The sequence below is a fragment of the Fundulus heteroclitus genome, chromosome 4, assembly GCF_011125445.2.
Source record: "Fundulus heteroclitus isolate FHET01 chromosome 4, MU-UCD_Fhet_4.1, whole genome shotgun sequence".
Lineage (NCBI taxonomy): Eukaryota > Metazoa > Chordata > Actinopteri > Cyprinodontiformes > Fundulidae > Fundulus > Fundulus heteroclitus.
This window is the reverse complement of record NC_046364.1, coordinates 35,764,354-35,788,534: the sequence shown is the minus strand read 5'-3', so window position 1 is coordinate 35,788,534 and position 24,181 is coordinate 35,764,354. Positions and strand designations below refer to the sequence as shown.

The 24,181-nt window shown below is 37.9% G+C and overlaps 2 protein-coding genes across 3 annotated transcripts in view; both read right to left on the bottom strand.

The window, feature by feature from the left end:
- Positions 1 to 1,586: 1,586 nt before the first annotated feature.
- On the bottom strand, positions 1,587 to 4,945 carry LOC105930508 (cytochrome c oxidase subunit 5A, mitochondrial). Its single transcript, XM_012868756.3, has 5 exons — positions 4,796 to 4,945; positions 2,886 to 3,002; positions 2,141 to 2,262; positions 1,831 to 1,953; positions 1,587 to 1,709 (listed from the first exon to the last, which is right to left on the bottom strand). Exons 1-4 carry the CDS (start codon positions 4,866 to 4,868, stop codon positions 1,840 to 1,842), a joined length of 426 nt encoding a protein of 141 aa, XP_012724210.1. The 5' UTR covers positions 4,869 to 4,945; the 3' UTR covers positions 1,587 to 1,709; positions 1,831 to 1,839.
- A 2,251-nt stretch (positions 4,946 to 7,196) lies between these two features.
- The window catches only part of LOC105930479 (synaptosomal-associated protein 25-A), a 51,496-nt gene continuing 34,511 nt past the window's right edge, over positions 7,197 to 24,181 (bottom strand). Inside the window, exons 5-8 of one of the 2 annotated variants that reach the window (XM_012868711.3) lie at positions 16,792 to 16,909; positions 10,306 to 10,425; positions 9,137 to 9,281; positions 7,197 to 8,478 (exon numbers count right to left, since the gene is read on the bottom strand). In XM_012868711.3, the coding sequence (XP_012724165.1) occupies positions 8,410 to 8,478; positions 9,137 to 9,281; positions 10,306 to 10,425; positions 16,792 to 16,909 (452 nt within the window). In that variant the 3' untranslated portion in view covers positions 7,197 to 8,409. Of the gene's footprint in view, positions 8,479 to 9,136; positions 9,282 to 10,305; positions 10,426 to 16,442; positions 16,561 to 16,791; positions 16,910 to 24,181 lie in introns of both variants that reach the window. The other variant, XM_012868710.3, reaches the window with a different exon arrangement.

Below are 24,181 nucleotides of genomic sequence, written 5' to 3'. Positions count from 1 at the left end.
ACGACACACAGCTCTACATCACCATGTCACCAGGTGACTATGAACCAATTCAAGCACTGAGTAAATGCCTAGAAGAAATCAATGCATGGATGTGTCAAAATTTTCTTCAGTTGAACAAAAACAAAACAGAAGTAATAATATTTGGACCAATAGAGGAGAGATCAAAAGTTAGCACACAGCTTCAGTCGCTTCAGCTAAAAACCACTGATCAGGCCCGAAATCTGGGAGTAGTGATGGACTCAGACCTGAACCTCCAAAAGCATCTAAAGACAATTACAAGGTCAGCTTTCTACCACCTGAAGAACATTTCTAGGATTAAAGGACTGATGTCTCAGCAGGATCTGGAAAAACTAATCCATGCGTTTATTTTTAGTAGAATTGATTACTGCAACGGTGTTTTTACAGGTCTGCCTAAAAGTGGATCAGACAGCTGCAGCTGATCCAGAACGCTGCTGCCCGCGTTCTCACTAAGACTAAGAAAGTAGAGCACATAACCCCAGTTCTAAAGTCCTTACACTGGCTCCCTGTATCTCAGAGAATAGACTTTAAAATACTTCTGTTAGTCTATAAATCTCTAAATGGCTTAGCACCTAAATACATCACAGACTTGTTATCAGCGTATAAACCCTCCAGACCACTCAGGTCTTCTGGCTCCAGCCTACTCTGCATACCTAGAACCAGAACTAAACAAGGAGAAGCAGCATTTAGTTCCTATGCTCCACTTATCTGGAACAAACTTCCAGAAAACTGTAAAAGTGCAGAAAGCCTGAGTTCCTTTAAATCAAGATTAAAAACACATTTGTTTAGAATTGCCTTTGAATGTTCAAGTTAAAATGTTTTACTGTTTTCAAATGTTCTTTTTTGTTTCTACACTATCCCTACTTGCTTTTATTCTGTTTTATTTTCCAATATTTTAATCATGTAAAGCACTTTGCATTGTCCCTGTACTGAATTGTGCTATATAAATAAATTTGCCTTGCCTTGCCTTTTTGAATCTTCCCCCAACCTTTGAATGTGCTTTGCTTCAACAGTTGCATATTTTTCCATTTTCCTTCTTCTCAACTTCCCATCAATATTTTTGGACATAGATTCCTGAAAAGCAAGCTTTTTTTAAGCAGCACCTTTTCATGGTATACCCTCCTTGTGAATAGTGACAATGATTGTCAGATTAACTCTTTCAATTCATTTTGCTGGTAATAAAATAACATTGCCGGCCCAAAATAATCAGGTTCTAATGGTCTTATGCAATAAATTCTCCGTTGGGCCGTCTTTAGCAGTAAGCCACAATCATGACAAATTAGCCATAAATATACGAGTCAAACTCACATTACACATATTAATTAAATTGCATAAAATACATATATGCATAATACAGCGTGCTGTGTTCATGACAGTCTGTGCACAATAACACTATGTAATACATGTGTTTACCTTTTTGAACTGAATCAGTAAAAATAAATATTTGTTTCTATGATAGTCTTGTTTATTTAAGTCTGTGCTTCTCTGGCTTCCCTCTGGTGTTTGTTGTAGCATTTGCACAGGGTTACATGTTTGTAGTTCTCTTCCAAATAAATAAATAACACACGTCAGACTTGTTTTCTTTATTATATCCATTATTTTGTACACAACAGGACAGCATATATCGAATCAACAATATAGACATTTCCAATGGGAGGTAATCAGGAACATCATCTCCATGTGAAAAAGGCCTGAGAAGGAGAGACAAAGACATGTTTATAACCACATGTGCAGCTTTACAGCACTACAGTTTGTGACATTAAACAAACACGACGTGGGTGTGAGTTAGCGTACAGTAGAGCCCCCTCTCACCTTGACGGTCTAAAACTTGTCAATTCCGAGCTCCTCTGGTGTTGAGATGCCAAGTTCTGCGAGGGTGGGCTTCAGCTCTTGGATCACGTAGGGATAGATGTCTTTGTGGGGACCCGCTTTATCCTGGAAAGAGGAGAATATAATAGAGTTCAATGCTAACTGGGCAGGTAAATGTTTAGTCAGTTCATATATGCTTGAATATTGGCATCTTCTTGTGTCATCGATTGAGCTTTGGTTTGGTAGCGCTAAAGCATACGTTAAGGAAAGACACTGAACTCCTAACTGAGCCGATAGAGGGAGCAGGACTCACCTTGACAGCTTCAAGAATGCGAATGGCACTGGCGAGATCATCCAGCCTCCGACAGGCTCTTAGTGCCGAATCGAGAATCTTGGGTTCTGGGACCAGGTCATATCCAATTAAAGTGTTCATGCCTGTACGGTCAAATAAAAAAAAAAGCCCTAGTTATTTACCAGACAGTAAAATATTTCCGAAGTGACTTTCTGACTTGGTGTCATCAACAACATTCCCCCCACAAATAGGGTTATGTGGATGATATAGAACTGTGTTTTCCTGTTAGCAGAATTACTGAAAATATTAGGCATAGACATTTATACATTTTTTAACAGAAACAAAGCAAGGCTTTATTTGTGGGTAAATTTTTCCATGGAACTAGATCTGGATCAAGAAATGTGTTAGCTTCGAGGGAGATGAATGGGTACAGGCAGTCAGGAGATGATTTGGCGCCATTGTTGACTGGATTGGCATGTCTGTTAACAGCAAAAACAATAATAGCCTTCTACTAACTTACAGAAAGCATTTTCCAATAATATAAAACTCTTAATTAAGTTAGTTCTGAATTAACCTAAAGCTTCCTCAGAAATGTTGTCTTCTCACACACCTGGGGACGTATGCGGTGTTGAACCTGTCTTGTTTTTAAAGCAAGTATTTGCAAGGCAAACAAAACACATCAGCAAAAACACCAGAAGAACAACATTAATGGAAAAAAAAAAAATACTTAATAGGGCCTGTTAATAACAGCCACCCGCACAGTCACCTTTCCTCAGCTCCCAGGCATCAATGTCCGGCTTGCTGAAGTAAGTGATCCAACGAGAATCAAACTCCTCGTCTGTCTCCACCTTGCCATGGGAATAACATCTGGACACCAGGGGGGCTGGAAAACACAAGTAAAATGCTCATTTTAGAATTTTTATATCGACAGCAAAAACGGCCCATTCCCTAATTTGAAAATTAAACAATTACAAAGGAAACAGGACAAAAAAAACAAAACAAAAAAACATCTGGTTTATGTTATTTACAACAATAAGCTGATGTTTTTTTTCTACTACTGCAAAGACAATCTAACCCTTTGAACATGACTGCTAAAATAATAATTGTGTTATTGATATTTGTCATATTGATACACACAAACAAAAATACAGGATACCAGCTGAATTTAGAAGTAAGTTCGGAGTGCTTATTGCGTAGAACATTTTGGCTTCTGCTCTTTATAGAGTAACCATAAAAAGCTGTGGTTGGATGGTTAATAAGGCAACATATTATACAACTGGACAACAGTAAGGTGCTCAAGTTGCAACTTCCGTTCTTACAGCTGGAGAAAACCCTAGTCACCCTGAAACTTTCTCAGGCTTTGTATTAAAATAAATTTAAAGCACAGGAACAACAGGATAAAAAATGTTTGGGATTGCAAAACTTTTCTTTCCTTTTCAACCCAGACAAGATCATTCTTGAACAATTACCTTTTGTGACTTTTAAGGAGGTAGTCAAAGCTGGCCGGACAGGCGTCAAATGATTGCATAGACCACAACATAAGATTTCCTAATTAAAAGCTGTTTTGAATTGGTCCTATGTTATCATTTTGCTTTTCTGAGGGACTGCATTTTTGGCTTTCATTACATGTAAGCTATAATTGTCAAAACGCTTAAAAGTATGTTATTCTGTGTTTCATCATCAAAAAATATTAGCGGCTTCAAAACTGTACCTTTTCAAAACGTAAACCCAATCATTTCAAGTGTTGATACCAGTGACTGGCCCATCCCAAGTTTTCTGAACACACTCTTTATATCAATTTAAAATCTAAACAATGCAGACTACACTTTGGTGAAACGTTTTTCTTTAAACTTCTTGATCCCACCGCACAAATCTAATTCACCGACAGGCCACAAACTGATTCTGCGTCTGCCAATAATAACAAACAGAGTAATTCTGAGGAACTATGGTCCCCAAAGGACCAGTGAAAGCTCTCAGAGGAAAGAAAATCAAACTGGAAGCAGTCTCACAGCTGCTGTTGTGTGTTCAACATTGTCCCCCATAAGTTTACCTCGGGGGGAGGAACTTGATCAGGAAGAGCAAGAAGATTGCTTTCAGTTTCCCTACATCTCTAGCTCTTCTGACAGAATGTTGACCTTTCTTCAAGGTATTACACAATTTGATGCATAGCCATTTCATTACACCATACATCAACAAACAAGCAAAGAAAAGAAAAAAAAAAGTGTGTTCTGCTTACTTTTTGTGAGCAAACAGTTTTTGACCTGAGTAGGAGAACTTTGAAGGATTCATCAGAGATAAGAGACCAGAACGATTCGTTTAGATTAGGCTCAAGAAGGGAAGTTGGATGATGAATTAAGCTACGAGGCAAAGAATGAATGCCGGTGATAGCGGCGTTAAAATGCGGCCATTGACACGTCTGAACTGACAAAGCGGGGTCATTACAAGGTCGAGACGCTCGTCCTTTAAAATTCCCTCCCCAGCAGCCCATTTAAAATACAGCACGAGGTGTAAAACAATAAAACACCGTTAATACGAAATCGACCGAATCAGCTGCTCTCTTAAACGCTTCAATGTCACCCCGTGTTAGCTTCTGGCTACATGCTAGCCGACAAAGCCTTCCGTGTTCAAAGTTTTATCGTAATATTTTTGCTATAGGTGTAAAGCGGACAGTCCTACCCGAGCAACCGGTCCGTGTCGCGGTCAGACTTCGGAACCCCGAGGCCGATAAACGGGAAAGAGCTCGGAACATGACGCCGAACAGGAGATGCTAACCGTCCTGTGTGTGGTAGAGAGAGGGAGACTCCGGACGGACAGACACGATGAGGGCGCCAATCGTCACGTGATTCACGGAAAAAGCCGAACGCCTCTACGCAGAGGACGCTGATCTGACGTATTCTCTGGAACGTTTGCTGGGACGTCTATGCAATAATAAATAATATGAGTATTTAATTTTTGTTCCGGTTAACTGCAGTAATGATTTGTACAACAGTAAGAGTTACAATATGTTGGTAAATACTGATAAGACATTGTTATTGTCACTGTAAGCATTTGTCTTTTCTCTTCTCTTTGTCTACATGAATGATACGTCAAAGCTTTTATATAACTTTAATGTATATATGAAGGTAATATTAATTTTTTAAACACAGAGTCCTATGTTTTCAAGTTTTAATTTCCGTTGGGTGTTACTATTATGGCTTAAAGCCCAAAGTCCAATATTCAGAGATCATAACATGAGTTTAAGGTTGTAATTTTAGTACTGAAATAAATTAAGTTTTCTAATATATGCTAAAATAGTGAGATTGACCTGTATTTACTTTTGTGATATGGGGGATTTTTTCCCTCCATTTTTGTTTGTGTTTTTGCTATGAATCGGGTAATAAAATTATATTACTATGGTTGCGTCCAAAGACTTCATGGTCATATCTTGATATAAAATGATATCTTTATTTGTTCAAATCCTCAGTACCAAAAATCTCCAAAATCTTTAATTTCTCCTTAAAACTTATCTTCTTGAATAATACTTGTACAAAACTATTTGATCACCCTGTTTTTCTTTCTCTCATGTTGTTACGTCACATTTTTAAGCACCATTTAAGTATCCAAGCAAGCGATATGTGTTTCTCCTGCAACAAGCACCATAACTACTGACCTGGGTCAACATTGTGTTTTTATAAACTACCAGCAGGGGGAGCCTTTGTATGAAAAGTGCACCAACAAGTTGCCCAGAGTGTCAAGTGTTGTATTTGCTGGTTTAACTACAAACATCTTTCACATTAAGAACGCATAAGAAGAGAAAAAAACACACTACAGATGTTAAATTTCAAAGCATATTTTTTTCAATAAACAAATTATTTTAGAAATGTGTTCTTCTAATGAGGATAACATGGAAGATAATGTTCAACCACTACGTACTTACACACTAAATGAAAGCTTGCAATGGGACCGGTAATACGTGCAACAAAGTTATAGTACATCATCCCCATGTGTGGGAGAGAGAGTTTCAGTTCTTAGTGACGTGGTGAACTCTAATCCGCCCTAAGCCCAGGGCACCACTGTGGATGTCCATTAGTGTAATGTGCTGCTACTCATCTTTCCTTCTGTCTCTGTGTTAGCATTTCTTTTATTTCAATCTTTCCTACACCATGTGAATTTAGGATAAATCTAAATTCTCACCTTCCAGTCAAGTGCTAATAGAGTAGGCATTAAAAAGCAGGTAAAATAAGCGCTGAACACGTCAACGATTTTCTCAGTTAAAACATTTTTTATTGGGTCATTGACATAAAATTTCTTATAAATGTCAATGGCAACCCAAGTAATCCACTCATACAACAAAAAAAGAAAATTAATCCATAAAAAAAGTTATGGAAAGCATGGAATGCATGAAAATTATGTGCAAATAAAAGAGTGTAAAGAAATCAGACGAAAGCAATATTTAGGAAGCATTCTGGTTTAATACTGAATGATGTCCTGTAGAAATGTTTGTCGTTGTCAAAGTATCGCACAAATTGGTACAATTTCTAAAACATTCACAAAAAGTTGTACTGTTGTAAAATGTACTAATACCAATTGTTAACACTGCACTTTTTAGTGACCACCACTGGAGTCATAATTTGGAGGTGGAAAGATCTTAATTTCACTGAAAACTGGAGGAGATAATAAAATAATCAAAATGTTATCCAAGAGTCCAGGACAAAAGCACAATGCTCTAACCACTAGGCCACCAATCCCACAATTGAAGTCATTAAGCATTCCAACAAAATAATCTTGAATGCAAATATCTGACAAAAGCTGATAGACATTGTGTTGACCTACCAAGAGCTCATTAGTTTTGCTTTTATTAATAAAGAAATCACAGGTCTTACATCATTCTGGTTACTTAAATTAATTAATGTCTGATGATATTATAATATAATGTAACATGTTTTCACAAGTTAAGTCAAGGTACTATCAAGCACTGAATCCGAATGAGATCCTTTTCCTTAGTTTTGTGGTAGGCTTTACTTTGTACTATTGCAGCTTTTTTGCGCACGCACAATGTTAAAAAAACAAAAAAAACAAAACAGACAGGAAAACTGGGTTTGGTCCTACAGTTTAGATGGTTTTATTGGCATTTAACAAGGTACATATTATTTTACAGTGATGATCACAGTCTGGAAAGATAAGGAGACACAGAACAGAGTGGCACTATTGCAAAACAGATATAAGCTTCTCTGTATGCTACGTGAAGTAGCATGCTGTTGCCAAGTTGGGATTGTTTGCCTGGTTATATGAATTATTCCCATGAAAGAAAAGGATGTGCTTAAAACACCTAATGCTCTATTGCTTTGGTTGTAGAATGGGTCATCTGTTTATGCGAAGAGGTCCTTGACCCTTCACAAAATGTGCTCAATACTTGGACTGACTGCAGTGAATCTCTGTTAAAGGTATCATATTCACTCCCTAGTGATGCAGCGTAGACCATAAACAAGTGCAACCACACTGTTCTCTTATAAACAGAGCCTTATAATACAAATATGAACTTCTGATGCATTTATGAATAATTCAAACCTTGCTTTTGTGTTGTAAGATTTTCAGTCCCTGAGGAAAATGTTTGCACTACAAAATCTGTGGCATTCAATTCTTGTAACCCTGTTCCAATAATGAGATTGGTAATTCACTGGCATACCGAAAAAAGTCACATTTCGGTCAATGTTGAATTTTCTATTATGTGACTAGTAAATTTTGAACAGGTTCACATCTACATACGTGTATACAGTGCTCAGCATTTACTTTTGGTACAGCTGCAGCAAGTAGTTTAATACATCCTATCAGATTAATACACAGTCATAGCCAGACAATACCAGAATACTGAGACGGGGAAAGGATACTGTGGAAACAAGGTTTACATATGGTTTATTTTACACAAAGACTTAAAAAAAAAGAAAAGCATGAAGAGAAGATGATGAGTGATCTAAGTCACAAAAGCCATTTAAGTGCAACTATTTACAGTGTGGATAAGATTTGAGTGGATGATGCTCAACTGAACTATTTACTAGCAAAATCCAAAAAAGTGACGTTACAGAGCAACATTAACAACATTGTAGGGGATTGAAGGTGTAAGGTAGGTGTAGGGCAGAGAGCAAGGGAGGGAAGCAATGTATGATATGTGCATGTGTGCAAACTTCTACCAGTATCACAATAAAAGCATGACTTTGCAGCGCCTGCTGTCGGCATTTGGTGTTGGGGGCAGGGCCGGGGTTTGGTTGGTGTCACTGGGGTTTACCAGGGATGAGAGCACTTTAAGCTGTCGTTTAGCCACTGCCCAGCATCTTTGTTGCACGCTGGTTGGCCTCATCAATCCTAGTCTTGTTGGAATCAGCCTGAAAGGGAAAAGCGGCAGCTATTACAGACAAAAAGACGTATAGATAAGAAAACAGTAAAACAGGCATGTGGAAGGGGTATTTCAGTGAAGACACCATAGATTAGAACATAAACGGATCACATATTTGCCAGCGGAACGTAAATCAGATCTGGGCCATTAGTGTGTTAGACGTAAGAGGAAATCTGCCTGAAATCAGTACATAGCCTTATGTTCAGCCTGTAATCCATGCTGAACATCATTAAAATATTATATTCTGTGTATTAGCTAAATTGTATGTTTTTTCCTCTTTCTTTTTTTTTTTTTTTTGTTTATTATTGGTGCAATAGTAATAATTTTTATTAGTCCTATGATTTCAAAACCCCCTGAAGGCAACATTACACATTGCCCAATATTATTTGGTTTAATAAACAGTCCAATATTAGTTGTAAAATATTACTTTATCATCTGATTTAATAAGAATACTGGATTATAGTATTACCTTCTAATTATTGTAATTATTACCTTTGGTAATAATTTTGTATGGAAAATAATCCAGATAAAACCTTTCACTGATTTGTTTGATTTAATTCATTACCAAAATTAAAACGTGTTAAGGTTTGTTTTATTTGTTTTGAAAGTGATACTTCCTTCCCATAGCAGTGATATGAGTGCAGTACCTTCTCCATGATCCTTTCGATCTGGCGGTTCTGGGTGTCGATCTCCTGGCCCATGTCTAAGGCCATGTGACGCAGGTTGCCAATGATCCCGCCCACCTGTTCCAGGTTCTCATCCATCTCATTCTCCCGGGCGTCATCTGTTACCCTGCAGAACACAAATTGTTGTCGCCTGTTGGGTTGGACTTGAAACGGGAGATCCAAGCTACTAAAAGTAATGTTAAATATTTCTGAATTGAATTCAATTTGTAGAAATTTAAAGAGATAATTCAGTGTTTTTGCAAGTTCATAAATTCTGTTTCGACCATTACTATTTCTGGAATATGTTTATAGTTTAAATGATAGTCACTGTCATCAGTTTAGTTTTTGCAGCAACTCCTGCCACTTTCTTTAGATGTACTTACAGGTGGATTATTCACAATCACCCAGGGTAACCAAAAGCAGGACTTTTTCGTAAACAAAAGAAAAAAGAGAAACTCCTGTGTTATTCTCCTTCTACTTTACAATCATTTGCTTGTGTCCATCACATAAAATCCAATTTTAAACACATTTGTTTAAAAATGCCTTTGAATGTTCTAGTTAAGCTGTTTTACTGTTTTTAATGTTCTTTTTTGTTTCTACATTCTATCCCCACTTGCTTTTATTCCTATATTTTAATCATGTAAAGCACTTTGCATTGTCTCTGTACTGAATTGTGCTATATAAATAAATTTGCCTCGCCTTGCCTTGCCTTGCCATAAAAAAATGAAGTTTGTGGTTGTAAAGGCCCTGCCCACCCATTACCCTACAAGGATAACTGGGTATAGAGGAAAGATGGGGGAATAGTTATAAAGAAGCAAAATCTGAAAAAGATTATCCACAGAGGCGATGCTACATCAGTAAAAGTAGCCTATATTAACTAATTTATGAGAGATCACAGCTCATCTTTAAGGTTCTCACATCTGCTTTCAATGTTCACTTAAAACAGAGATTTTAAACACAGCATTTTTGTTCCTAACCAATCTAAACAAAAAGTCAATGCTTAAAATATCTTAGTTAACTGTTTACTCTATGTGGCAAATGTATGAAAATATCCTCTTTTACACATAAACAGGTGCAAATGTTCAATTCTGTACGTCTTGTGTAATAATGTATCTGGAAAGAAAACACCACCATTCACAGCATGTGCTTACCTGCGGATGAAGCCCCCGCTGATGGCCATCTGTTCACGTTCGTCTACCACCCGAGCCCCTGGCTGGCTGTTCACCACTCCATCCTGGTTCGTTCCCCAGGTCTGGCCCCCGCCCTTAAACCTACCGCAGACACATTTCAGTCAGGGCCACTGGAGCTGTCCGAATGCTGTCATGTGAATGTTGTAGAATGTGTTTGGTATATATTTGTATGTTAACTGGTTAGTAAAACTGAGTGTGCCCATCTCTGTATGGCAACTAGTGTGTATTTATGTGTCCCTCCGGCGTGCGAAATGTTTATGTGCATGCATGCTTTTCATTATCAAAACATATACATACATGTATATGTTTAGAATGCAGTACGGCATGGAGCTAATCATTCTAACAGAAGCAGCATGACAAGCATGTATGATATACAGTAGTTACATACATTTGCATTGTGTTGGTGAATAATTGATCCAACATGCAGATCAATTGAACACAAAAAGATGAATTGCTGCTTAAATTTGGAAAGAAACTCAAACACAGAATACAGTTAGCACAGAACAGACGACAAACACACACACACACACATGCACACAGACACAGACACAAACATGAAAACCTGTGGAGTGGACATGCAGAGACTTGGTACACAGTGGGAACAGGATCAGATACATGCTGTTGCTATTAAAGAAAGCTGAGCTGTTAGATCCATTGTGGCAAAAATCCCCACAAAAAGAAAGAAAAATAACAGAACATTATCATTTTGATTGGAAGATTAGCTGTGAGTAGCCCTTCATTTCATTTGGATGGATTGATCTATAAGGTGATGCATCACATGCAGTCGATTAAGCAAGTTCAGTTCTTCTTGTTTGTTTTATTATTCATTAAACATCCTGTAGATGTAGGTCTTTGATGGGAAAAATCTTTCATTGAAATATTAGAATTGGCAAGTTAAATGGTTTTCATTTCATGACACCATATTGCATATACATGTGCATCTTAATAAATTGGAATATCATAGAAATATGTATGATAGCATCTATTCAAAAATAAGTCTACATCTATAAATGTTATCTCATTTATTTTATGGATTCATTACTCTTAAAAGGGCTTTGCTTCCCTCTCAAGTCAAGGCTGGTGAAGAAAGCAACATTGCTACTTGTCCACCTTTATTATTACACAAGTTATTTCTACTTAACTTTCCATAAACCACTTACTGCTAGTATCTATTAGCAATTAAGTAAGTAAAGAAATTTGTTGTGTTTTTGGTCAAACCAATTTACATTATTTCATATTATAGGAATATTTTCATGGTCATGGTGTAGCTATACATGTTGTGAGAATGGCTCCATCCGAATACCCTTATAGAGAAAGCACTCTTTAGCCAAAGCGGAAGTGCGTCAGTGGTCACCATGATAAGTAGGAAAAGGAGCCTGTATGCTCCCTCCCATGGCTAATTTAGCCTAGGAATCCCGTGACATCCCTTCCAGGCACTAAGAACCCTTAAGACATCCCACAATCCTTATTGTGACATGACATATCAACATGCGCCTATAACTCATGTTTCTTCCACTACCTATATCTCACCTTTCAAATCTTTCCTTGGTTATCAACCTCCAATGTTTCTGTTAGATGAACCGCAAGTCACTGTTACTTCAGTCCAGAACCACCTTTGTGGTCGTAAATGTACCTGAAATAACACCATTGCAGCACGCAACTTTTTTCTTCTTCTTTTTTCTTGGACAACACATTCATCGTGGATTTCAAGATTACTTGTACTTCTGGGCCATCAGGTGGCAAACGTTAAAGAGAGTTATTGTCATGATCCTGGGGTGTGCATGTTGTTGGTGGTGAATTGCACAAGGCTCTTGCAATATAGAGGATCTTTGCTGGAGGTAGTGGTGGCTGACCACAATGGAATTTGCCAAGTATCAATCTTATAGCACATAAAATGTATATAAATCTAGTTATGTATAATCTAAATTAGCAAATTCTTAAATAAAAGGGTATAACTCTGCCAAAGTGATTTAAAAGTTATGGTATGTGTAAAATATGCATCAACAAGCATTAACGGTACACATACACAACCTTGGCTGAGTGATCGTTTGGGACATATTTGCAAAAATAGTCCACATACTTCAATATACCCAATATGCTTGGGAAAAATTTTGTTGGCCATAATATAACATTCATTTGTTAAAACTCTTTTTTTATTGGTCTTATGTAACATCATTTATTTTAAGAAACTGAATTTTTGGAACGTTGATTGGCAACATGTGCAGGGTGTCCCAGCCTCGTGCACAATGACTGCTGTAGGTATGCACCAGCCCCTCTGCATCCTGACAGGGGATGATTATATATAGTCAACAGATAGATACACTATTGGGTTTTCATCAGGCCAGAAACATTTACTAGGAGCCCTGGTTGCTTGTTCAGCTTTTTTTCCTCACAGTTTTCCCTTCCACTCAACTAATGTGGTGATGGTGTGCCCTCACCAGTGTCAATGACTGTCTGCTATACACACACAAAGTATATCACTTTGTGTGTAATGGATTATGATATTGGGTTTAACCTTTTAAATGGAATTATTAAGCAATTATAATTATAATAAATAAAATGTATTTTATTTATTTGAATACATATTCTGATTTATTGAGATGCACATGCAACATGTTAAACAGAGTTGACAGATCAAACCTATTGAGTACAGTTAGACTGCTAACAAGAAGAAAGAATGATCTTCCATGTTGCTTTACCCAATGCTCATATGTAAAATGTCTGGATTAAATGAAACATGTGACTCTACAACTACGGGGTTACATATTAAGTGGGAAATGGAAGAAATGACCAAAGAGCTATAGAATATACAAGATCTTAAACCAAAACAGTAACATCCGGGAGCAGGATCAAGAAGAACCAAATAAAGAGCAAGTAAAATGCATGAATCCTGAAAACAAATCCAAAACCAGGAGCTAGCTGTTAACGAAAAAATGACAACCACTCACTCATACTAATACCTATTATGTTAATTGGGCAGATTAGGTACATGTGCTTTACTACCAGGATCCAGTTCAGCCCAGTTTTAGAGAAAAGGATGACCTGTCGTCTAAATGACCACTGTGGGTACCAAGAATGGAAATTAATACTTTTGTTTACACACAACAGAAAACAAACATCAGATAAACATTGAACCATTTGGGAATTAGTCAAGCACACTGCAGAATCTGATTTTTACATTGTCAAAACAGTTAATTTCCATATCCAGTTTCTGAAGCTAGTTGCATTTCACCTAATTCCAAAATCTCACGCCAGCACCACATCTCCACACTGGGAGATAACTTGCTGAAAACCAACCACAACAAATAGTGATTACATATAAATTTTCCTATAGTTAAATAATAATCAAACAACAGACCTATAGCTTTACCAAAGAAAATTCCCAAAAATTTTATCAAATGGATATACCCAATAAAAAAATTGTCATCAAAAATCACCAAAGGCCTTTCTCTTTTTTCCTTCCTTTTTGACAGTCACTTGTGTTTTCTATAGCTCTGAGAAGAAGAACATTGGGGCACTACATTTATTGGTCCCCAGGTGTGAAATGCACATACATGACTCAGTGGCTATATTCTGGCTGCTAAGGGCCAGATGTAAAGAATTAATTTGAGTTTTCAAACTACAATTAAACCTTAAGAAGCTTTGAGTTCAGAAAACCTGTTTACCAAACCGATACATGATGTATTATAACTCAAGATCGTCATGTAGTCAAAATTTGTAATATTGAGTCAAAGTTAGTGGGTTAGAATTAGGTTGTTTAAATTTAACAGATCACATTAGTTTAAAGGCATAAGTGTGTTGGATGTATGGTAGCATAAAGTGGACCATCATTCAGTAATGTTAGGTCCTCTTCAAACAGTGATTTATTTCAAAAGATCCATCCATCCATCCATTTTCCAAACCGCTTCTCCCTCATGGGGTCGCGGGGGGTGCTGGTGCCTATCTCCAGCGTTCACTGGGCGAGAGGCGGGGTACACCCTGGACAGGTCGCCAGTCTGTCGCAGTATTTCAAAAGATTTTTTTTTCAAATAAATTTTTTCATCATGCCTTACAGCTAATGAAAAAACAAAATGTTATTTCTAAGAAAATTGGATTGGAATACTATGCAAGACTAATAAAATAAAGTTTTTTTATAGTGATATAGCCTACTGAAAACTATGTCTATGTATACCTCAGTATAGACACTCAATATACTCTTTACATTAATTTTTTCATCATTACGACGTGACATGAAGGTGATCAGGCATTGAAGAAGCATAAGTTGCTGCATTATTGGTTTGATTTTCTTGTCTTGCACTTACTATCTCACAGATTCTCTATGGAGTTTTAGACCAATTTGCTGGCCATTCAGCATGGATATTAAAACAGTTATCCATAGTTTTGGCGGTATAAACAGGGGCCTGAAAATGCTGGAAGATGAAAATAGCATATCCATATAGCGTGTCAACACAGGAAGCATTAAATGCAACAACATTTCCTGGTAGACAGCTCTGCTGATTTTGGACTTGACTAAATGCAGTGGACCAACACCAGCTGATCACATGATGATCCCCAAATCATCATGTTTGTTAAAATGTTATACTGGTAGGAAAGTATCTCAGACATTGTATATAATTTACGTTAGTCTGAAAAGAGAACTTTGGACCACAGAGCAATTTTTTTTTGTCTTTTTTTGCCTATGTAGGACACATCTGATGTTTCTCATTCAGAAATGGCTTAACATAGTGACTGTGTATTCTATGTCCTGAATACAACTGGGTGAGTTGTTCTTGAAAAACTGACTGCAGTTTAAGGTTATGCATTGTGAATCTGAAACTCAGGATTGATCTTTAAAGATCTTTGCCTGACAATCCTCTCAAGGAGCTTCCCTGCCAAGATTATAATTCCACTCAACTTTCCATTAAACAGTCAGCTTCTTTGGGAATGCCTTTTGTGGCTCATCCTCCTAGTGAAACACGTCAAACACTGCTGGACAAAGTTTCTCCCATAATTACGTTGGGAACCTTTTAAAATTAGTCTCATGTAAATTCCAGTTTTCTTAGAAACTGAATTTTGGGTTTGCATTAGGTATAAGCCATAATAACCAAAATTAATATAATCAAACATTTGAAATATATCACTCTGTGTGTGATGAATCTAGATGAGATTTGGACTGATTATAAAAAAACAAATGAACCTTTCAAATACATTATTTTTTTTAGAGATTCACCTGTACTGCCAAACTAAAAACTCACGCTAAAATATTCTTATTAAAATAATAAAATTATTTAGCTTGTCCCTAAATGTCACTGTAAAAACACATTGTGTACCATAAACCTATACAAATACTTTACAAACATGTTGCAAGACTAAATACATAGTCCCGATTCTCGTTTTCTGCACCATTAAAATATTTACGAATGGATCACATGAAATTTCTGTCATCAAAACTTCCTAAATGCTTCAGCCTGGAGCTTTAATCGTGCTGATTTATCGTAATTTGTGTTGAAAAAAATAAACCCCAAATCAATAATATTAAATGAAAATGTAACAAAGCATCACTTAAATAATGATTATTAGGTTTTTTAAATGGGGTAGAAAAAAAGAAAAAAATCCAATTGATTAAGTTGATTTGTTGTTTGGTTAAACCTGTGCACGGCACGAAGGGGCAGCACGTTACGGGTTAGATGTTAAAGCGAAGGACGGACTTAAAAGCTGGGTGCCGTGGTCGAGATCCTCGCTGATGCTGCTACCTGCTGGAAGGGAATCTTTCATCCATTGTGGAATGAAGGGCTTTTGATGGCAACCGCCATGAAGGCTGGAGAGCAAATAAGGTGGTAAAAGAACACCTGTGCACATGCAAGTAGTATATGCTGTTCATGCTTGCAATAACTCTTTCACTTGATCTTAGTTTTCGTGTAAACATGCACATGAGGTTGCACATGCTGCGCTCGTGCCTGTGCAGACAGTGTGTTGTTGAGGCTTCAGGCCTGATTGCCCACAACACAAATGACCGTGCTCTACACACCAGAAGCAGGCAGATGGATAGAAAGGCAGGTGGGCAGGCGGGCGGGCAGGCACTTAAACACATGCAGTCAGGCGACACAGGCAGCACCTACTTGTTACAGGGACATGAACATAGACCACAGAACTGTCCTAGATTGTTCAAATTCTTTTCTGCATCCATCATGTCCTTATTGATTTGGTCCATCCCCTCCTCGATGCGCTCCAGTTGTTCTGATTAGCAACACATTGTCATTTATCCCATCACAAGAACGAAAGCACGTAAGAAGAGAAGAGAGGTTGGGGAAAAAAAACGGAGAGGGGAATAGAGGGGGGGGGGAGACAAAGGAGAAGAGACAAAAAAAAGACATAGACTGTGACAAGAGAGACATCAGACATCACCATCACCACCACCACCACCAGCACTGGACAGGCTAGAGCTCGAGGCTCCTGGCCGGTACCTACTTTTTAACACATGGGCATATCAGACCACAGCACTGTCCTATATCTTTTAAATCTTTCTCGGCCTCCTTCAGGTCTGCGTTCACCTTGTTCATGCCCTCCTCCACACGATCAAGTTGTTCTGGTGAGGACAAAGGCATGAGAGCAGTGAAATGAAGCTGACTAACTCGCCTTGAGTTGGCGCTCTACGCTACAGTGCAAGAGACTAAATGCAGATGGCAAAGCGGGTTGCAAGGATTGAGAGAACCTCATAGTGGATCAAAAAAACTAAACGAACTCCATTACAGAGCAGGTCAGTTTCCATGCAACCTTGTCTCTTGTCTCTTTGGTTGTTCGTCGTTGCAACAGCTTTTGTTTCCCCATCCTACCTCCATTCCAAAGGACATTTTGATTTTCTCAGAGTGTTTCATCTGAGTGGCAGCGGCCGAGTGCCTCATCCAGAACTGCATCTGTACATAAAGACGGTTATTCTGCCACTTCAACCGCTTCACTGCTACTGCTCATCAAACAGAGCTCAGATAGAGACACGGGAGCGAGAGATAAGGATGCACTTATGGCCCATTCAATGAGCCTAACAGCTGAAGTGAGTTGAATAAGATCTCAAGGGCACAAAAAGCAGAAAGAGTAGATTTAAAAGAGCCAGAGCAGACAGAAGCAGTCTGTGTGACAGGTAGGGGTTCTAATATACACTGTGATGCAAAAGTATTCTCGCCTCTCAAACTTTTCCACGTTCTGTACCATCACAACCACCAGCTTCAATTTATCTTATTAGGATTTTATATAACAGACCAACAGAACGTAATACTTTATTGTGAAGTGGAATAAAAATGATAGGTGGTTTTCTAAATGTATCCTAAATAAAAATCTGCAAAGGCTGGCATGTAGCCCTTTAAACAAGTCAAAGGGAGTCAAGTTCCTTCAGAAATCACTTAATTGGTAAACATGGTCCACCTGTGTATAATCTAATATAAGTGTACTAACAGATGTTCTGTAAAGTTCTCTAAGATCTGTTTGAGAACATTTGCCAACAAAAAGGTCGGGGATAAAGTTGTGGAGAAATTTCAAGCAGGTTTAGGTTATCAAACAATACGGCAAGCTTTGAAGCTCTCATGGAGCACTGTTTAGTCCATCAACTAAAATTAGTAGGAGTATGGCACAAGTGCAAGGTTACCATGACATGACCGTAGACCTAAGCTGACAAGCCAAGCAAGGACAGCATTAATCAGGGAACCATTTAAAGGACCAACTGATGTGGCTGCATAAAAACAAGAGGCAGAAACAAATAATATTACAGCCAATTAAAAACCGACATATTGGTTTCTGTACAAGAAACCCATTCAAAACCTTTCATACAGCCATCGTTTTTATTGCTACATGGTTGAATAGCATTAAAAATAGCTATAAATGGTTCACAAGAGATTTCTGTCACCAGAATTTTCTAAATGCAACATAGTGACAGCTAAACTCATAGTTTTTTTCTCATAGTTGGAGCGCCATACTGTACATGTTAATCCTGGAAGAACACCTGTTGGAGGCTCCAAAAGACTTGATGGGTCACACCTGATTGAACACCAATTTTCATTTTCTATTTACCTCCTAGCTGGACACTGCGACTGTCTGTGAAATAAAATCCTGATAAAATACAGTGTTTCTGGTTGTGACATGAGAAAATGTAAAAAGCTTTAAGAGTCGTGAATACTTTTGCAATAAATTGTGCATATAGTTGTGAACAACGAATAACAAAGCATCGAACAATTGCTTAAAATAATTTTAAATATAAATATAAATGAAATATAAAATAAATGGCACCTGCTATTTAGCCAAAGTATTTTCTACACTTCCACAGCTGTTAAGGCCATAAAGATTTTTCTTATAAACTCTTATTTCAGGTGAAATCCCTCTGTTTGAATGTCCATTAATATTTATCATCAGTAGAGGGGACGAACTGGTCCTCAAGCAAAATTAATTAAACACTCTTGGATTTTAATCATCCCTGTTGTAATAAAGAAAACATTATTTGGTTCAATTTCCATAAGGAAAAAAAGAATAACAGTTTTCTGAATCAGCCCTTTAATGAAGATATTTACTCTGCCAAAGTACCTAAAGCGCACTTTTAATCTGGTCAGCTGATTTTATAAATGAAATAAATTATTTTAAAGAGAAAGACATGACAAGCTATGTTTGCTTTCTATATGTATCTACGAATTGAGGAGTTTACTCACACATGCTGCTAAAATGACCTCTCTGTGTCAGGACTGATACCAAACAAAGAGAGGTGCTGCATGTTGAGAATTACATGTTCTACTTATTTTCCAAGTTCTGGATAGTCAGGCTTGACATGATGTTATAGAATATGGACCTCCCTCCTTCCAAGTTGTTAGAATAGTGAGTCAAAATAGTGATTCAAACTTATGAGGAGCGCAAGAAACTAGCTGCTTTTATTAAAGTTAACATTTTGTTTACCAAACCGTGAAAAATCATCTTCTTAAAGAACCTGTTAATGACCTCTAAATCAGGGTCAACAGAGGAGAAAGATATTAGAGATGTTCTCCTGGTAATCATGTATTTATTTAGATTTAATTCAGGTGAGGCAAAAACAAAGCTTTATTCTTGCTTTTTAAAAAGCCAATCACAAAATGTATCCGCTTCACGTTAAGGGAGCCCCGTTACCTTCGAGGTCTATAGATCGCTTATTCATCTTGATGATCTTCAGTCTGATCACCTCTTTCTGCTACCTTTGTCTCACCTTGTCACTCCACTTCTTTTCTCACTCTAGTCGTAGTTACAGGCAACAAACTGGTGCTTAATCAGCTTAGCCCCAAAGAGCTGCACATTCTGAAGAGACTGATATGGTAATGGCGATACTGTGCCAAAGATATCTGTACTGAGCACAGAGAGAAAGAGTAATTTCACACAGTTTTGTTCATCTGATCTTTTTTTTCCGTAAAACTGACATACTGTGATCTGCAGAATGAATGTCTGTTTAAATATAGACAGGCCTTACAGAGTCTTACAAAAGAAAATAAGTTTCTTTTGTCATGTTACAACCACAAACCTCAATGCATTTTATTAGCATTAGACATTAGGTTGCACCATGTTGTCAAGTGGAACCAAATTTTCTTTACAGAGCAATTTTGAAACAGCAAAAAAAAATAAAAATAAAAAATGAAGCATAGTTAAAACTTTTTTTTTCACTAATAAAAAACAGAAAAGTGTGGTGTGCATTTACCTTTAGCCCCCACGTGAAAATATTTTCTAGAACGACTTTCATTACGATTACAGTTTCAAAGTGTTTTCAGTTCACAGTTTTTAAAGCTCTGACAGATTGAACAGGGAGAGTGCATGGATAGAAATATTTGTGCTTTGCCACAGATTTGCAATTAGATTTAAGCCTGGACTTTGACTAGGCCATTCTAAAAAAATTAACGTGCACTGATCTAAACCATCCAGTTGTAACTTTGATAATATTTTAAGGGTCACAAATCTGCTGCATCCATAATCAGCTTTTCTTCCAGCATCACCCTGTATTTAGCTCCACCCACCTTCCCACAAACTCTGACCAGTTTCCCCTTTCTCAACCGAATGAAAACTTCCCCACTTTTACATGTGACCAGGGACACATCTAAAAGTTGCAGGACACCGACCCTTGAGGACCGGAGTTTGAAACCCGCTGAGCTACATGGTTTGTGGAAAACTCTACAGGGGATTTCTTTCAGCTCTCTTTCAGCCATTCTTCCATAAAGGCCAGATTTTAGGGGCTGGCCTGTCTAATAGTTACTGAGTTGACATATTCTCCCTCCTGAACTCTACAGCTCCTCCAAAGTTGCCATTGTCTTCTTGGCTGCTTCTGCCATTAATCTTCTCATTGCCTAGCCTGATAGTTTAGGTGGATAGAAATGTATAGATAGGTTTACTGTTGCGATTGACTGAACCGTGCAAAGTTGTATGTTTGAGTTTTAAAGTTTGTCTGATGTGTGCCTTGGCATTCATGTTTGTTCACCAATGATCTCCATCAAAAACCCCTGAGACCTTCACAGAACAGCTGCTTTTATAGTAAGATTAAATTAAACACAGCTTGGACGTCATTTAATAATTAGGTGAAACTGGAAGGCAGTTGGAGTATTAAAAATGAAGGGGGCAGATTGTAAATGCCCACCACACTTTTCTGGTTCAATCAATACTAAAAAATGTAAACCAATGTTTCCCTTTACTTCCATATCAACAACGACTCACCATTTTCACGTATCATAACAGTAAAACAAATTGAAGTTTGTGGCTGTAATGTAATGGCATGTGAAAATGTTCCAATGTTGTAATTCTTTATGGCAAGGTATTAAAACATGTTAACAGTAGATTAAGGCAAAAAAAAAAAAAATAAGCCTAAAAATACACCCATGTGTTGTCATTACACGACTGCATGTAATGAACTTCCTAATATTTAGTTAGAGTAGCATTACTTTAAAATGACATTTTTTCATGTAAAAATAAAAAGTGTCTTGTATTAAAATACTGATAGAAATACATTTTATCCTCAAAACGTTACTCAAGCAAATGTAATTATTTCTTATCCACCTCTTTGTCCAAGTAACCAAGAGAGCAACAATGGATCTATCGATCATTCAAACTATAGAAACATAAATAAAACAGTCAAGAGAGCCGATGGGTAATTTTTAAATTAATAGGACAGAGTTATTCTGTGTTACCAACAACATTTTGTGAATGCAGCTGTTTTTCTCTTGAACAGCACATTGCTAAAGTTTGGAATAAAATGTTACAACTCGCTCTGTGCGTCAGAACCATAATGCATCAGCTATAGGTGGAAATGTAGGCCACCGTGTAGCCAAGCGTGGAGCGGCGGCTCATTAACATCTGCGACAGCTCCACCACAGGTAATGGATGACTGGAAGGAGTGACATATCTCCTCCTATGTGTGAGCTTTGTGTGTGCATCTGCCCCTGTGTGTTAAGGGCAAAGGGATTAGTCACACCCCAGTTTAAAGCCAAACAAGACTGTATTACTGATGACAAGCTTGCCAACCTTGTCAAGCTTTTACAAGCTCCTTTTTTTCTCTCTCTTCCTGTAACAGGAAGTAAATAATGGGCCGAATCAGACAGAACTTCTAACAGCCTCTGTCGGGAAGAGTAACACCGTTATCGCAGACACGGTCACATCAAGATAAACAAAACAAAAAAAGGAAGAAAGAAGAGAAGAGCAGAGGTCCGAATGCGAACCAAGCTGATGTGGAAGGCATATTAAAGGGCAGTGGGGGATCAGGTATGCGGGACATGAGCTTGGTGGCTGAGGAAATTAAGTCTGAGAATTGATTGGTGTCCTGTGATAACGCTGGTTAGCTGCTCGCTGTGGCAGCAGTTTCTCCAAGAGGCAGGAAAACAGAGAGAGGAGGATAACAGGCTATCTGTTGCGCTGACAGGCCAATTAGGCTGCTCTGCCAGGCGCACGGCAAAGCACAAACCCCCTCCAAACATATATGACAGCGGACTTATCTGTTATACACTAGATTAATATGACCCACAATCATTGTGGTCACAATACAACACTGGAAATTTCACCATGGGTATAAATAGTAAAACATGTTGTATTCCAACTCAAGTCGTCAAACACCCATGTGATCGCTCCAAGTTTAAATCCGTTTCCAGGTGTTGGTCCCATCTGTTTGGAGTTTCGAACCTGTATTCTCTATTTCCAAATGCAAGGTTTTTAGAATAAAACAGGGCTATTTTAGGGTTGGTAGTAATCTCAGAGAAATCCTTTTTAATTCCCGACAAAATAAAAATCTTACGTTTGAGAAGCGTGCTGAAAGCGTGAAAGCTGATTTCCTTGAAGACTTCAAACTCTGATTGATTGCCCATGTGTCATTCAAACCTGAATTGCAGGGAGTTGTCGTTGATATACACATCATCAGTTTCCCTGGTAAATTATTCCAGCTGCAGGGATTATTTTTCTCCCTTCTGCAAAAGGATAGATCAATTTGTTTTCTGTCCAGTGCTGCACAAAAGTTTTAACCCACCCCTGATGTTTTTACACTTTGACTACCCCGATTATTACCCCGTATGTTCCTAACAGAGCACTTCGCTCTCAGACCGCAGGTCTGCTGGTGGTTCCTAGAGTCTCTAAAAGTAGAATGGGAGGCAGATCCTTTAGCTATCAGGCTCCTCTCCTGTGGAACCAACTCCCAGTTTTGGTCCGTGAGGCAGACACCCTGTCTACTTTTAAGACTAGGCTTAAAACTTTTCTTTTTGACAAAAATTATAACTAGTGACTCATGTTACTCTCAGCCACCTTTATAGTTTTACTGCTATAGGCTTAGGTTACTGGAGTATATCAGGATCTAATTTTCTCACTATATTGAGTTCTACTGTTCTTCAATTATGCATTATGTGTTGTCATTTCTGCTTTAACTTTCTGTTCTCTCTCTTTTTCTTCATAGTAGGTACACCTGGTCTGACGTTCTGTTTAACTGTGACATCATCCAGAGAAGACGGCTCACCCGCTACTACCATCTAATGTAGAACAGATTACTAGATCAATGTGTGCTTCTGTGCTTTTTTGTCTCTCTTGTTGTGTCTGTTCTGTCTTCTGTAACCCCAGTCGGTCGAGGCAGATGACCGTTCATACTGAGCCCGGTTCTGCCGGAGGTTTTTTTTTTCCCGTTAATGGGTGGTTTTTCTTCCCACTGTCGCTTCATGCTTGCTCAGTATGAGGGATTGCAGCAAAGCCATGTACAATGCAGATGACTCTTCCTGTGGCTCTACGGTTCCACAGGAGTGAATGCTGCTTGTCGGGACTTTGATGCAATCAACTGGTTTCCTTATATAGGACATTTTTGACCAATCTGTATAATCTGACCCAATCTGTATAATATGATTGAACTTGACTTTGTAAAGTGCCTTGAGATGACATGTTTCATGATTTGGCGCTATATAAATAAAATTGAATTGAATTGAATTGAATTGACTACAAGATGTTTTGTTTCAGAAAATTTATCATGATTACAAGTTTGGTACTTTTTTCTGTAGTTCATACGATGATGTATTTTTGGAACAAAAGCAGCTTTTTCATGAATTTCTAGCCCTATATTCACATTGCCTTGCAAAACCTCTTAAACTCATTCACATTGTTTTATTTTACAACCTCAAACTTAAACACAGTTTATTGGTATTTTGTGTAATTGACCAACAGAAAGTGCTGCATAATTCGCAAGTGGAAGGAAAAGGATACACGACTTTACATTTTTTTTTTACAAACATAACTTGGAAAAGTGTGGTTTGCTAATGCATTCAGTTCCCCTGAGTCGATTCTTTATAGAACCCCAGTTCACCGTAATTACAGCTTCAAGTCTGTTGGGGCGCATCTCCACCATCTTTGCACATCT

What these genes read in the sequence shown, in the direction of transcription:
- LOC105930508 (XM_012868756.3), bottom strand. Translation starts at nt 4,868, where the DNA reads ATGTTCCGAGCTCTTTCCCGTTTATCGGCCTCGGGGTTCCGAAGTCTG. An exon ending in GACACGGACCGGTTGCTCGG is followed by an intron (nt 3,003 to 4,795) that starts GTAGGACTGTCC and finishes TGTGTTTTCCAG; the next exon opens with CCCCCCTGGTGTCCAGATGT. An exon ending in TGCCTGGGAGCTGAGGAAAG is followed by an intron (nt 2,263 to 2,885) that starts GTGACTGTGCGG and finishes TTGACCGTACAG; the next exon opens with GCATGAACACTTTAATTGGA.